At 46.1% G+C, this 16,257-nt stretch overlaps 1 protein-coding gene across 1 annotated transcript in view; it reads right to left on the reverse strand.

Annotated features, from left to right (window-relative positions):
- The window catches only part of LOC147361586 (cilia- and flagella-associated protein 337-like), a 122,657-nt gene that overhangs the window by 37,686 nt on the left and 68,714 nt on the right, over window positions 1-16,257 (reverse strand). The window contains 4 exon segments of the mRNA XM_086330782.1: window positions 3,152-3,257; window positions 5,439-5,462; window positions 5,464-5,680; window positions 14,750-14,819. Coding sequence (XP_086186908.1) covers window positions 3,152-3,257; window positions 5,439-5,462; window positions 5,464-5,680; window positions 14,750-14,819 — 417 coding nt within the window.

Consider the following 16,257-nt stretch of genomic DNA (forward strand, 5'->3'; position numbering starts at 1 on the left):
TGTGATCTCAACACCTAATTTTATATAAATATGTTCTTCATTGCCGTGAGATGGACTCTAAGCTCACTACACAGGAGCAATGCTGGACCCCACAAACAGTAAAATCCCAGAGTGTCACAGGGCCCCTGTTCTCAGTCTTTAGAGCTTTTCTCTCTTTTGCCCACTTTGGCTCCCGTTATGAGACTTCCCCGATGGTTCAGCAGGTAAAAAATTTGCCTGCAGTGTAGGAGATGCAGGAGATTCGGGTTTGATCCCCGGGCCAGAAGATCCCCTGGAGAAGGAAATGGCAACCCACTCCAGTACTCTTGCCTGAAAAATCCCATGGACAGAGGAGCCTGGCAGGCTGTAGTCCAAGAGTCACCAAGAGTTGGACGCAACTAAGCAGGAAAGCATGCTCCCTTTATGATCTCATCTACTCCACGGCTTAAAATTCTATCTAAATGCTGATTCCCAAATTTGTATCTCCAGCTCTTGCATCTCCCCTCTCTCAGGACGACTCTCTCCAGCACATCCGCAACTGGGCTCCTGACATTATACTCCTCTCACCCACCACCTTCCTTATCACAGACCTAAAATCTTAGTATCATCCTTGACTCCTCACTCGCTCTCTTCTTTAAAAACAAAACAAAACAAAACACAGCTTTATTGACATTTAATCCACATACTACAAAATTTGCATTTTAAAGCATACAGTTCAATGGTTTTTAGCATATTCACAGAGTTGTGCAACCATCGCCACTACTTTCAAAAAATTTTCCTTCCTCCAAAAGGAAACCCCATGCCCATTAATTGCTACCCCCTATTCCCAGCTCACCCTACCCCCTGACAAGCACTAAGCTCATTTCTGTGTCTGAATTTGCCTACTCTGGACATTTCATATAAATGGAATTATACGGTACACAGCCCTTTGTGACTGGCTTTCACGTAACACTTAGAGCTTCTCATGTTTTCTGTGCTGTCCCCTATAATAGTGCTTCGTTTCCATTTTTTGTTGCTGAATAATATTCCATTGTATGGCTGATTGGATTTTGTTTATCCATTCCTCAGTTCATGGACATTTGGTTTATTTCTACTTTTTGGCTGTCATGAATGCTGCTATGAATATCCATATGTAATTATTTTTATGAACAGATGTTTTCAATTCTCTTGGGTATAAATCCAGGAGTGGAAATGCTAGGTCATATATTACCTTTCTGGTTAACATTGAAAGAACTACCAAAATGTTTTCCAAAGTGGCTGTACCATTTAAATTCCCACCAGCAATCCACAAGGGTTCCAATTTCTCTACTTCTTTGCCAACATTTGTTATCATCTATCTTTTAATGTTAGCCATCCTAATGGGCGTGGTTTGAATTTTCATAGTGATTAATGATGTTGAGCATCTTGTCCTGTGTTTACTGGCCGTTTGAATATTTTCTTTAAAGGACTTTCTGTCCAAGTCCTTTGCCCATTTAAAAATAAGCTATCTGTGCTTTTATTGCTGAGCACTGAGTTCTTTGTATTCTAGGTACAAGTCCCTCATCAGATATATGGTTTGCAGGTATTTTGTCTCATCCTGTAGGTTGTCTAATCACTCTCTTAATATCGTCCTTTAAAGCACGAGTTTTTATTTTTGAGGAAATCAACTCATTTTTTCCTTTAGTCTCTTATGCTTTTGATGCCATATCTAAGAAATCATTGCCTAGACCGAGGTCATGAAGATTTGCTCCCATGTTTTCTTCTAAGAGTTTGGTAGGTGTAGCTCTTTTTACAGTTAGGTCTATGATCCATTTTGAGTTAACCTTTTTGTACAGCGTGAAGTAAGAGATTTAAGTCCAAAATCAAGGCATGGAAAGATATGGACTCTTCAGTGACCTTTCTCCTGGGCTTGCAGAAGACCATCTTCCTGCTGTGTCCTTGTAAGGTTGCCTCTCAATCTGAGTGTCCTGATTTCCTCCTTTTGTAAGGACATCAGTCATACTAGATTAGGGCCCACCAATATGACCTCATTTAACCTTCAGTATTTCTTTATAGGGGCTTCCCTGGTGGCTCAGTGGTCAGGAATCTGCCTGCCAATGCAGGGGATGCAAGAGACTTGGGTTCAATCCCTGGGTTGGAGAAGGAAATGGTGACCCACTCCAGTATTCTTGCCTGATAAATCCCGTAGACAGAGGAGCCTGGCGGGCTACAGTCCATGGGGTTTCAAAGAGTTGGTCATTACTTAGCAAAAGAGTTGGACATGACTTAGTGACTAAGCAAAAACCCAGCAATTTCTTTATAGGCCCTATCTGTAAATACAACCATATTCTAAAGTACTGGGGGTTAACATTTTGACATATGAATTTTGAAGAGACACAATTCAGCTCAGCGTCTATCAATCATTTATTATGTGAGGGGTCAGTGAGCTGGTTTATATACCTGCAGTGAATATGATCTCTGTCCTGAGGTTCCAGCAACTCACATTGCTCCAAACACCCATCCTCTGGCCCTGTGACAGTCCAGAAAAGAAGGTGGATGAGCCATGGAAACTTGTCATATTCACTGGAAAAGCATATGAGGTGATGAATGAAACAAATCAGTGAGGTTTTTCTTCTTTTTTAATTTATAAAACTGTGTATTCCAGAGATAACAGAGTGACTGGGCTTTATAGGCAGACAGGACCCTGTGTATAAAAAGAGGTATGAAGGCAAACAAAATGAAGGTAGGGACATTGCTACCTCTGCCAGGGCCAGAAAGGTTTAAATTCTAAGCCTTAGAGAGCATTTCAGAAAGGGCCCACTTGCTCTATGTGTCCTGCAAGACAAGATGATCACCTCTAGAGGCAAAGGACTGCTGACTCCTTCTGTCCCCATTCTGTCCCCAGCTCCCCCTCTCCATCCCCAACCTGCATTCTCACAAGGAATCTCTGAATGGAGTGTAAGCAGAGGGCTCAGTGCTATAACATTTACTCATCCCAACAAAGAGCAGGTATAGGAAGTTCTCAGAGAGCCTGCCCTTCCCCTGCTTGCCTATTCTCCCTTTCAAAAGCAGATCCATGGAAGCAAATGCCATCTAAGCATCTGCTAATCAGAGGCCCCAAAGGCTCCAGAGAGAGGAATGAAAACATGAAAGGAACACCTTCTCTGTCTGAAACCGCATTGGATAACACATCGAAACATAACAGGGCAAAGGCCTTAATAGTGTTGTCGGTGGACATGGAAAATATCTTGTTATCCTCAGCAGACACATGGATGTAAATCACTGGAGCTGTGTGGCTTCTCAGCATACCTGTTGGTTTTCTAGAATGGAAAAAGAACAGATGAACACCAGGCAGTTCTAGCTGAGGCTTCTAAATAAAAATGCAAGACTAAACTTGGCCCGGATCTGGCAGCTCTATTCAGCCTGAGGAGGGTTATGTCTCCCTCTGAAACGACGTGCGTATATATCTTGTGTGATAAAAGGAGTGAAGCAGATAATATGCAGTTACAGCAACACAACTCGGTGTGAGATGAAGCCCTGGGCTTTGTTTCTCCCAGGGCTGACAATACCGCTATAAAAGGAATAAGCTTGGAAGAGCGCTGGGTGGGGTTGGAAGAGACTCCACGCAGGTTGTTGCTTTATGCAGGATTCAGATCTGGCGTGAATGTCTTTCTAATAAGAGTTTATTTTAAGGAGTTCTGAGGGATCGCAGGGCCCTGAAGGGTGCAGGGCTGCGTGTGCTGTGGGAGGGTGAGGGGTAAGGAGAAGGGATGCTGGGCTGAGGTTGACGGGAGAGAACAGTGTCGTTTTATAACCATGTCACTGGGAAGTAAGCAAATTTTTCTCAGTCTTCTGACAAACAGGAGGCTAAGGTAGTAGAAGTGGGTAGAAAAATCATGTTTCTTTTTTCCTTCCTTCCTCCCTTCCATTTCTTTCCTTCTTATTAGGCATCAGACATGGCACTGAGTGCTCTATATGGATGGTCTCATTTGCGATCTGTACTGCTAATCTACAGAAGACTCCCAAGAGTCCCATGGGCAGCAAGGAGATCAAACCAGTCAATCCTAAAGGAAATCAACCCTGAATATTCATTGGAAGGACTGATGCTGAAGCTCCAATACTTTGGCCACTTGATGTGAAGAGCCGACTCATTGGAAAAGACCTTGATGCTGGGAAAGACAAAGGGCAGGAGCAGAAGGGGACGACAAAAGAGGAGATGGTTAGATGGCATCACCAACTCAACGGACATGGGTTTGAGCAAATTCTGGGAGACAGTGTAGGGCAGGGAAGCCTAGTGGGCAACAGTCCATGGGATTGCAGTCCATACGACTTAGCTGACTGAACAACAAATACTACTACTACTCATCCAGGAGTGGATATTCTTGTTATTTCCAAAGAGGGACTGGAGGCTGCAGCCCTTGCTCAGGATCATTCAGCTAGAAAGGGACTGAGGCGGGACAGAGGCTGGACCCGTGAGCTCACCGCCTTGGAGCACTGCCCAGCAGCTGAGGGGGTGGGGGTCACCTGGCAGGCCTCACTGGTGTCTGTGCAGAGGCTCAGCAGCAACCTGGGCTTTCTGTAGGTGACTGGTTCTTACTCCAAACCCCATATCAACTCCCGTTTTCCTCCTCTCCTTCCTTCTTCAACACTTGTCAACAGAAATGACACAGCTTTTAGCAACCAAGTTGCATTTGAATCCTGATTCTGCCATTAGTACCCCAAAATTACTCAGCTCCTCTGAGCTTCAGTTTCTTCCTTGGTAAATGGAGTTGACATGAGGATTAGAGAGAATGAATATGGGGCACAGTGCCTGGTACCAAGTAGGTGCTCAGTAAAGTGACAGTTCCTGTTATTTTCAAGAAAGCATTTCTGAGACTTGTTCTGCAGGGACCCACATGAAGGTTGGAGGGGCACTCTCAGGAGTATGATAATTACACACTGAAGGGGCGATGGCAACAGCTGCTCTTCTGATTAAACAGTTTGCTACCCTGACTACCCCAGTGCCAGGCTTTCCAGAAGAATCCCTGTTTTCTTAAGGTCAATTCTGCTATATTTCAGGGGTGGTGGAGTCCTTAAATTAGATGGGGCTACACAACTCCAGCAGAGAAGTGAGGGTAAGCTTAGGGCCATCTGAGTGAGGTGCACAGAAAGGACACTGATTGGAGATCAAAATCCCTAATTGTTCTCTACAACTGATCATCATTCATTGTAGGGAAGACAGCAATCTGATCAAAGTAAATCCTTCCAGTTATGAGTGAATGATGGTTCTACGCGATCTCTGTGTCTTTGCAAGATATTTTCATTTTAAATAAGTTGCTTATTAACCCCCCAAAATGACTTTGTAATAGCCACAAGCAGAGATTTCCTGGGTTGCGTGTCTGGGAGATCAGTTTTGGACAGGGGCTGTTAAATTAAAGGGGAATCTTAGTGATCCTCAGTCCTGCTCTCCTGTACTTATGAGGTCAAGGGCACCCTTGGTTGGAGAGAGAATGAAAACTTACCCAGGCAGATAAGGATTCCAGACTAATTATCCGATCCATTCCACCTGTCAACAGCAAGTTCTTTCCCTTGCAGAACGGAAATGCCTTGACTCCTTTGTGGATGCAGAAAACCGTTTGATCACATTCTGCTCGCCTTTGGGGCAAACCGAGGAATGCTTGGTCTTTTCTTGCTTTGACATTTCCCCCAACATCCTTTATTTCTTTCATCTTTTGCTTGACATTTGTTGTTCCCATAGTGCACCCTAAAAATATTCACAGAAAAGCAAAACAGTTTCTCAACATGATCAGTCAATTTTTGGACAAGTTACTAATTTTGAAAGATCTCAGGCTCATTTTCAGTGATGACAGTGTTTTCTTCATTTTTACCCCAGGTGTTAAACTATAGGTAGTCTGAAGAATGAAAATGATATTGTAAGAAACGCAAGGTTTCCCCAAATCTCTACTGAGTGCCAGGCATTGGGCCAGAGCCTCCCCATACATGATCTTGTTTGAGCCTCAAAGAAACTCAGTGGGGTAAGCACCTTTACTGCTGCCTTACAGGTGAGGAAACTCACACATAGAGAGGTTAAACACTTGTCATTAAGAACACATTGGAGCCAAGGAAGCACCATCTGACTCCTAGATCAGGGCCTCCAGGTTTCATTAACTAATCAGCCAATTTCATTTACAACTATTCTGACAGATATTTGAGCCAAATTACTCAAATGACTTTTGGGCTTATGAATCCACAGAATAGAATAAAATAGTAGCATCACACAGAAGTGTCACACAGAAATGATCAAGGGCCTTCCTGCAGGCTTTAGACATTGATTTTGAGACAGGCCGGGACCTAGGACCCTTGACTAGAGTTCTTGCATCTAGATAAAAGTCTCCTCGGGCAACAAAAATACAAGAAACTATAAGGGGCTAAAAATAACTTACGTGTGTGTGTGCTAAGTCAGTGCATGTGTGCTAAGTCACTTCAGTTGTATCTGACTCTTTTCGATCCCATGGACTGTAGCCCACCAGGTTCCTATGTCCATGGGGTTCTCCATGCAAGAATACTGGAGTGGGTTGCCATGCCCTCCAAGGGATCTTCCCAACCCAGGGATTGAATCCACGTCTCCTGCGGCTTCTGCATTGCAGGCGGATTTTTTACCACTGAGCCACCAGGAAAGCCCAAAATAACTACGTGAAAGCCCAATCGGGGCAATTATGAATTATAAGATACAAAAAGGCCACAAACCAACCACTGTTTCTGAGGTGGGGAGAGCAAAAGTAGGGTACTGTGCATGATCCTTGCACACAGCACTACCAGGGGGGTGGGCAGGCCACCTAAGGCACCCTTCCTGCCCGACCTGCCCATCTGCCCCCACCCTCACCATGTTTAAGGAACCAGCTTGCCCCCTCCTGGGGAGCGAGCAAGGCACCTGTGACTTGTTTTTGCTTCCTCCTGCTGTAGCACAAATCCCAATACAGCCTTGCCTGTATTCCTCATCTGGCTTCTTCTCATCAATTCCTATTGATTAAAGAGTCTTAGGACCCGAGGGGGTAAATAGTCTCACCAGAAGATGATCATGAAGGAAATCCGAAATACACTCACCAGTGCCTCTCCCGTCCACCTGCCTGACTTCCCCCTTGACCTCTGCCTTGTCCAAGGAGCCTGAAGGACCTTGGAGGACGAAGGTGGGAGACTAACTGTCTTCACCCATCTCCCCAACCCCCTCCCGATCCCTCTACCCCCAAGTAAGAATCCTCTTTCATCATCTGTGACTTCAGCAACTGGCTGAAGGATTATCGGTTTGGTCTGGGTCTTGTACCTGCTAGCACAAATTACAACTCAGCTTTCTTCCAGGATTCAGGGAGAACATGCTACTCAGGAAAGTTCCCTCAAGGCGACTGGAGGCTTCCACCTCCTGGGCGTGGTGCTACTGCAGCTCAGAGGACCCCCGTGAGGCAGCCCTGCCCATTTTCCCACAGAAGTGGGAAATCTCCATTTTTCACTGGATATCGCCAGAACTTTACTTGTTGGTGACCAGTTTTAAAACACGCTTTAGCTCGGTCTGTGGCTGTTTCTCAGGGCCTCTGGGTTAGGGCGTGTTGTGCAAGGGAGGACGGGCAGGTGTCACAGTTGGGGGAAGGGAGCCCCCCTCTTTCCACTTCAGAGCTTCTCTGCTTCAGAGTCCCGTGGCTGTTCTCCTTTCCCTGAATTCCAACAGGGAAGCAGAGTCATTTCTGAACAGGGGTCTCTGACATCCCCATTATTTGAGGCTATATAACCCGAGTCCAGAGTCAGCCCTGGCTGGTTTGTGGACAGTGAGTTGAGGTGAAGACCCTGCCCTCCATGGTTCCTCCCCACAGTGGCCAATGGCTGGGTCGGGTGGTCCCTCTGGCCCCATCCTTCCTTTCTGCTGTAGCATGCAGCAGGGAAGGTACACAGCCTTGAACTTGCAGCTCTTTCATCTGCCAGGCAGAGGGGAGGGGAGGACAAGTGCTGAGTGTACATAATTACTTCAGATGACAGCGTGAGCCTGCGTTATCTGAGCACTTGAAATGTCAAAGCAATGCAGCAAACCCTCCACAAACACCAGTTCAACACTTTCACCCCTCTTGTTGTGAGCAGAGATCTGAAACATCTAAGCAGGTGTATCACTTTATTTTTAATTTTTTTAAGCGAAGGGAGAGCAGCCAGTTCATTTGCATGATCTCTAGCAGTTCTTTTCCAACCAAGCCAGAAAGAGATACATGTTTAAGTGGTTGTCATGGAAACCAGAGAGCATTGCTCTCCCCCAAGGTCTGAAAGAAGGATGATGAAAAGTTTAAGCAGTCACCATGGAAACTGAGAGCAGATTCAAGGAGGGCTCAGATCTCAGCACACTAAGTAGCAGCTAAGTCTTGAGGTGCTGGGGTCCTGGTGAATTCTGTCTGTCACTGCAGCTGCTAGTGTCAGGGCTGACCCACAGGCCACTTTCATGGTCACGGGCTTAGCGCATCCCAGGGGGTCAGCACTGAGGTGAGTGTGTCCTCTGCAGAGCTCAGATCCTTATTCTTCCTGTTCTGAGGTGGCCTCTCCTGCTTATCCCTCCCTGTACTTCCTTCCCTTCACTCCATCTGTTTCTTCAGTGTGGCAGGAGCCCACAGATCGGCCGTCACTAGGTGGAACCTAATGCTGCTCAGGTTTGGGTTCGAGGCCCAGCCTGGTCTGTCTATGGCCTTGACCAAGACGTGTCCCCTTTCATGTTCATGAATGATGAAAACAAGCAAGCAATTCCTGCCTTCCTTCACTGCAAGGGACCAAACGCACTTGAAAGCACTTCCTTTGCCTCACGCAGAGCCTCTGTGCCATGTTGGTCTCTCCTGTTAAGGTTTTTCCCTCTTGCTGGAGGTGATCCTGTCTGGGGACAGATGGCTGACCTGAAGCTGAGTTTTGAAGTTCAGGAGTATGTAAAGGGCGGTCCCTTAGGGGCTGCGGAAGGGGACAGACCAGAAATAGAAGCTAGAATTGATTTGAAGGGGACTGTGGGCTGGTGTGAACCCTCTACTTTCTTCCTGATGGGATTACTGTCTCTAGGGACCATTTAGGGGTGGGGTGGGGTGAGTCCTATAGCCCAGTGGAAGAGTGTGTGTGTGAGTGTGTGGGACACATACATATCCAACTGAGCAGTGACACAGGTGTAGGACACTGTGGGGGTGTGTAGGGGGTGGGTGGGTGGGGAGAGGGCGGAGAGGGCACAGGAGGAAACACTCGACAAGCTTGTCACTACAGAATCTTAGCTTTCCTGCTGTGTGTGGCCTTGAGCACTGCTTTGGGAGAGAGATGGATTTGTTATGTACTCTGACTTCACAAAGAAATCCATTAAATAAATATTTATTGAGCACATACTTATGTGCCATGTGCTATTCTAAGTGTGAACAAAACAATGACTAACACAGACAAAACTCCTGCCTTCAAGGCTCTTGTCTTCTGATGAAGACAGACCACGAGCAACAAACATAATAGATAAATCATATACTATATTAGGAGGTGATTAAATGCATGGAATTAATCAAGGGCAGAACAAGGTAAGAAAAATAGGGAATGCTGAGGGCAGCACCTGGGCTGTTCCATTATAAAATAACGTGGACAAGATGGCCTCACTGAGAAGTTTGAGCAAAGACCTCGAAGAGCTGAGGGAGTGAGCAATGCAGGCATTTGAGGGGGAATTTTCTAGGTGCAGAGAAGAAGCAGTGAAAAGATCCTAAATAAATTCAAGGAGATTGTATGACTAGCACAGAGAGACTGAGGGAAGGAAGTAGGAGACCGAGCCAGAGATGTAAGGGTTGGGCTGACACACGGGGCTCAGGAGGACCTGGCTTTGACTGAGGGAGTCGAGCGCCCACTGCAGGATTTGCACAGATCAGACCTCTCGTTTTACAGGATATCTCTGGCTGATGCGTGGAGACTGCAGGGGCAGGATGGAAACAGTGGCCCAGGGAGGAGAAAGCAGTGACTTTCACGAGATAGTAGTAGTTGGGCTGGGACAAGCAGCCAAATTCCGAGTGTATAATGAAGGTGGGATCAACAGGTCAGGATGGGTTGTGTGTGTGAGAGAGAGAGAGAGAGAGAGAGAGAAGAGTCAAGGATGACTACTAGATTCTGGCCAAGCAACTGGAGGGATGAATTTAGAGCCAACTGAGATGAGCTAGACAGCCTGACGGAGATGATCTAGATTCAGGTTTGAACTTAACTTTGATGTCTATGAGATACCCTAGTTGGAGAAATCCTTTAGACATAGGTCCAAGGCAGCGGGAAATACCAGACTGAAATTCAGGGGGATGTGCATTTGGGATTTGATAACATCATCAAGAGAGTGATGCAGATGTGAAAGAGAAGAGAACTGAGGATCAAATTCTGGGGCCTCCAACATTAGGTCTTGGACATTATATCATGGAGGGAGCAACTAAGGGAGTCAGAGAAGTCATCCAGCAAAGAGCTGGGTGGAAGGGAAACCAAGAGAGGCTGGATCTCTCAAGCCAAAACACCAGGGGATTTCCCTGGTGGGGAATGACTCCAGTGGCTATGACTCCACACTCCCAATGCAGAGGGCCTGGGTTCAATCCCCTGTCAGGGAACTAATCCCACATGCTTGCAACTAAGAGCTGGTGCAGCCAAATAAATAAATATATTTTTTAAAGGCATACAGGAAGGAAGCTGAGTGACCTGCAGCTTCAAGTGTTGAGAGAACAAGTGGGATGAGGACGGGTCACTGACTCAGCAACAAGAGGGGCATTTGGTGGCCCTTACAAAGGTGCTTTTGGTGGCATGGCAGGGACAAAGCCAGGCTGGAGTGGGTTTTAGAAATACTGGAAGGACAGGGAAAAGAGAAGGCAAGTAGAAACAACCCTTCCCAGGAATTTTACTCCAAAGGTTCACCCACATTATCATCCTAGTCCCATCCCAGGCACATCATAAATGCCCAACACACACAGAAACTCTGACAATGTGGACAGGGGATTGAGGTGAAGTAATTCTTTCTGCACTAGTGTTATCTAGGTCTCTAGAGACACTTCACACTGGTTTAGAGCTGTCAGCAACTGCAGTGGCCCCTGCTTTCCATGATGTGAGGAGGAGGAGGGGATGGACAGGGGTCTCACAGGAGAATGAGGATCTTCAGATCTGAGCTGGACAGACCCTCGCGTCCAACTTCCTTATTGAACTGGAGAGGGAACCAGGGCCTGAGGCCACAGCTCTGTGAGTAGCAGAGCTGGGGCTGGAACCCAGAGACCCTCCTTCTTTCATTGAATTTTGTTCTGCCATAACAAACACTGAATTCTGAGCAGTTTCTAAAGGCTGACTTTCAGTTTTTTAAGATTCATATCCATTACTGGTCTAGAAAATCATAATTTCCTAGTTCCCAGAAAGTCTAATGAAAATTCCCAAGAAAGTTCTTATAGCACATCTCTTGCTAACACTTTGGTGATTTAAATGTCAGTGAATCAGAAATTGATAAAGGGAGCTTTCCTTGAAAGCTAATATGAGTTCCAAGGCTGTGAATCAGAGGTGGATGGAGTTCCTGTCAGATTCCTGTCAAAAAGAAGAAAGAAGGTGTTTCACAGGCGATGGAGACCTTGGACATGACTCATTACTGATTCTCCAAGATGTTCAGTGGCCACTGAAACAAGATTCTACAGGAAAGGAGGAAAAAAAAAAACCCCTAAGATCTCAGTTTTCGCAAAGCTCAGAAATGCTCAGGTACAGCTCAGCTGAAAGGCTTCTTAAAAGAAAGACTCATCATGACGTGGGTGGCTGACTTCTGAGTCGCTGAAGACAGTGTTAAATACTGTATTCATTACAAGTTCATTGCTTGGTGAAATCAGGCCCTTAAAACCCAGGAGTGGGGCCAGGGACGGATCTAGGAGGAAGAGAGAGAGGGCATTTAGGACGGTCAAGAGGGAAAGGTGAAGATCATTGCAGCAAATGAAAGACGATCTCATGTAGAGATGCTGCTGCTGCTGCCCAGGTGTGCAGGGACCCCACCCAGGGATCACAGAGATCGAAGGCAGCCTTTGCCAGCGATTTGCCACTTTGCAGCCTTTGCCACTTTCTCACCGCCCTACGGTGGATGATGAGGATTCAGAGATTTATTTTGCTCCAGGGTCACAGTCTCCTTTGGAAATGTCATTGTTTTTGTTCAGTCACTAAGTCGTGTCCTACTCTTTGCGACCCCATGAACTGCAGCATACCAGGCTTCCCTATCCTTTTGAAATGAGGCTGTCCCCAAACAAGTCCCAGGACCTGAGGGGCAGGGCCTTACCAGTCCAAGTCTAGGGAATGAAAGGTGGAATACTGGCACTGGGGTCAGAAAAACTGAAGTCGAGGCACAATTCTACCTCTTCCAGCTAAGTGACCTGATAGGCAAACTTCTCTGAACTTATGTATCCTCATTTGTAAAATGGGAGTGCACACAGGTATACCTTACCTCCTACTGTGAAGATCAAATAATAAATACATGTGAGTGGTTCTCCACCTTGGCTGCAAATTATTAAAGTCACTGGGAAGTATCTAAAAAATACTGGTGCCTCAGCCACAGTCCTTGGACAGTGCTTTTAATCTTGGCCACGTATTAGAATCACTGCGAGAACTTTTAGAAGTCCCAGTGCCCAGAAACTTACTGGTGGTCAGGTGGTTAAGAATCCACCTTCCAATGCTTCCCTGATAGCTCAGTTGGTAAAGAATCCACCTGCAATGCAGGGGACCCCGGTTCAAATCCTGGGTTGGGCAGATCCTCTGGAGAAGGGATAGGCTACCCACTCCAGTATTCTTGGGCTTCCCTTGTGGCTCAGCTGGTAAAGAATCCACCTGCAATGCGGGAGACCAGGGTTTGTTTGCTGGGTTGGGAAGATCCCCTGGAGAAGGGAATGGCTACATACTCCAGTATTCTGGCCTGGAGAATTCCATGGACTGTATAGTCCATGGGGTCACAAAGAGTCGGACACGACTGAGCGACTTTCACTTCACTTCCAATGCAGGGGATGTACGTTTGATCCCTGGTTGTAAAACTAAGATCCCACATGCCTCAGGGCAACTAAAGCCTGCATGTTGCGACTGGAGAAGGCTGCGTGTTGCAACTGAGATCAGCAGAATCCACCCCCGCCACAAAAGCCCCAATGCCCAGGCTTCACCCCGGGGCCAGTTAAGTCAGAATCTCTGAGGGCAAGACCCAGGTAGTAATCAGATTTGATGAAGTACCCCAGAAGATCCCTAAGGGCAGCCAAGACCGAGAAATGAATGTGAAAATTCTTTATAAGTTAGTAAGTGCCAAACACGTGTAAGGAATCATCACCAGTATCACCTTGACAAATTAAATATGATGACAGTAACACTGAATTAGTGGACAAGGCTTTTCAACATGCTTTCAAGAGCTTCACAAAATAAGAATGCAGTTTAACAAAGTAAGTGTGAAGAATTAAGAAGATTTTCAAGTGCCAAGTTATTAGGAAAAATTATTTCAAATAGAATAAAATAGAAACAAAAAATTAAGTAAAAAAATATACTATTGTGATTAAAGGATACCTCTTGGACTTGACATGTACACAGGTGCCCTGCAGCTCTTTTCAAGGGCAGACAAAAAAAAGAAAAATCCCTGAACAATACCTGAGGACAAGTTACTTATTCTGTGCTGTAGCTTACTCACCTGTGAGACGAGGCTTGTAGTGGGATCTACTCACAAGGTTACGATAAAGAATCTGCCTGCCAATGCAGGAGATGTAAGAAACTTGGGTTCGATCCCTCTTCGGGAAGATCCCCTGGAGGAGGAAATGGCACACCACTCCAGTATTCTTGCCAGGAGAATCCCTTGGACAGAGAAGCCTGGCAGTCTGCAGCCCATGGGGTTGAAAAAAGTCAGACATGACTGAGCATCTGAGCACTAAGCAGCGAGCACACGATGGGGATTAAATAAAAGCAAGCATGGAAGGAGCTCAGTGCGGGGCCTGGCAGTAATTGTTCTAGTTAGAAGGCCCCAGGACCAGTCAGAGGCTGCATCTACGTCAGACCATGAGCTGGTCTCCAGGGAATGGTCCACGTGAAGAGACTGGCTCCCGGGTCAAACCTAAATCAGCCAATCTCCTGGGGTTCATCCAGCACCAGGATATACAACTTCTGGTTGGCCCAGACAAAAGGACTCCCATGCGAAGAGCACAGGCTTGTCAGATTCCTACTCCAAAGACCCCAGATCAGTCTGGTCAAGTCCACGCCCAGACTGCCGTGCATCTGGGCCTGGAAAAGGAACAGGTGGATAGGGACTGGGGTTCTCCTTTCTCTGAATTCACTTGATCAAAGGCCAGCTTCCAGAAAAATCCAAAGGCCGTCAAGGTGTGGGTCTTCCTCTTGCCATTGCTGACAGTTGTTATATCAAGTGTGCGTTTTGAATTCTTAAAATATTCCAAATCCTACTTGATACAAAATGCCCCCAAGACCACTGTTTTATGTTGATACCACCGTATATTTAATATCATGTAGCACCTTAGGGCTGATCAAATGGTATGGCCTGAGATTGCCTAAAGTGGATTTTGCTTTTATTTCAACCCAACAAATACAAATATGGATTGAGCTCTGGGTATGAGCGAAGGCTGGGATAGGCCTGCCCACCCTCCCTCTGCCTCCCCGGCAGCCGAGAGTGAGGCTTATAAAACTCAGCAGTGGGAGGATGTCCCATTTTGAGCTTCACTGGGAGTTATTATCCAAGTGTGGGATGCCTGCTGCAATGTAGAAATTCTAAAGGTGGGAGAAAGTCAAGGGTCTGACACACAAAAAGGGAACACGGGAAACTTAAGAGAAGGGCAAGCAGTACCGATGACTAGAGCAGTGGGCTCGTGGTTGGAGCTTGAAATGACAGCTTTGATAGAATCATAGTAGTTCAGCTAGAAATGAAAAAAAGAAATGTTAATTTGAAGATCACATACCAGGTCAAGTAAGAGTCTATAACAATATCTAAGGTGTTCTTTCAACACACATTTCAAGAGGGAGAAAGGAGCCTCTTGTTCACAGGACAGGTGCGACTTTACAGAACCACATTTGAGTGTGGGCGGCGTGATGGGTGACAAGCTCACAGGGGGCTCACTTGGCTTTATACTCGCTCAAGACTAGTACAGGAGCAAGCAATTCCTGGGTGTCCTGTCTGATAGACTATGCCCAAGTTTCTACTACCTCGTTTAGGTATTTCCAAGAAAATCAGAATGCTCCCTGCACAGCCGCAGGGGTTTCATAAAGATAGCAGTGTGTCCTTCACCGTAAATCAGATTTGAGTTGGAAGCTATGCTGCGTCGTACTGGGAAGGGTAATGACCTCTTTTCCTCAGCCTTTGAAAATGAAGCTCTGGGCTCAGTGGCAGGTGCTCTGGGGATGGGGAGGCAGAGCTTTCAGGCAGGACCCTGAATGGGGGTGGCGGTGGGTGGGGTTGGGGGTGGGGAGGGCAGGGCCACTCTTGGGGGGGCAAGGAAACAGGTTGGGAGGGATTTGAGGAGTTCCTCTCCTCTCAGGCCACCTTCTCCACCTGCAGAAGTCCTAGTAGGGACAAAGTATTAGTCACTCAGTTGTGTTCGACTCTTTACCATCCCATGGACTGTAGCCCTCCAGGCTCCTCTGTCCATGGAATTCTCCAGGCAAGAATACTAGAGTGGGTAGCCATTCCCTTCTTTAGGGGATCTTCCCGACCCAGGGATCGAACCCAGGCCCCCTGAATTGTAGGAACATTCTACACCACTGAGCCCCCAGGGAAGCCCTCAGGTAAACTGTACCTCAAACAAATTGAAGGAAAAAAGAACCTGGTTCCATCTGCTTTTGAGAAATACATTGAATTACACTACAACTTTGCGTGTGCTTGTTCAGTCAGATTACTGTTTTCTTTTTTGTACCTAGCTTTCTTAATTCACATTTCCTTTCTACTGCAGGATGGTGTTCTAGTTTCTTCTCTTTATGTTTGAAACTTTGTTGGTTTAATCTTTTAGACAAGATTTTCCCAGTCTGATTTTTCTTCCCCTTTAATTTTCCTTTTCATTTAGCACATGTTTGATTCTTTTCCATTCACCCAATAACATTCCCGACCTTTCTTTTCTTACATTAGTCTTCTTTATTAAACATCTTCACTACCTAGTTTCAACCTGACGTGTTTATAAAGAGACGAGGGATCTTTATTCTCCCCCAGGGGAGGATCCCCATCAGTCCCGAAGGACCACTGCTTTCCCTTCTGCACGTCCACTCTGTTTGGCTTCTGGGCTTTTTCTTTGTTTTTCAATTTAAAGTGTATAATTTCACATTTTGTTAGTATATTCAGAGTTGTGCACCATCACCATTTTCAAT

The sequence above is a fragment of the Bos grunniens genome, chromosome 12 (genome assembly GCF_055505025.1).
Source record: "Bos grunniens cultivar Pamir isolate PY7600 chromosome 12, Bosgru_T2T1.0, whole genome shotgun sequence".
Classification (NCBI taxonomy): domain Eukaryota; kingdom Metazoa; phylum Chordata; class Mammalia; order Artiodactyla; family Bovidae; genus Bos; species Bos grunniens.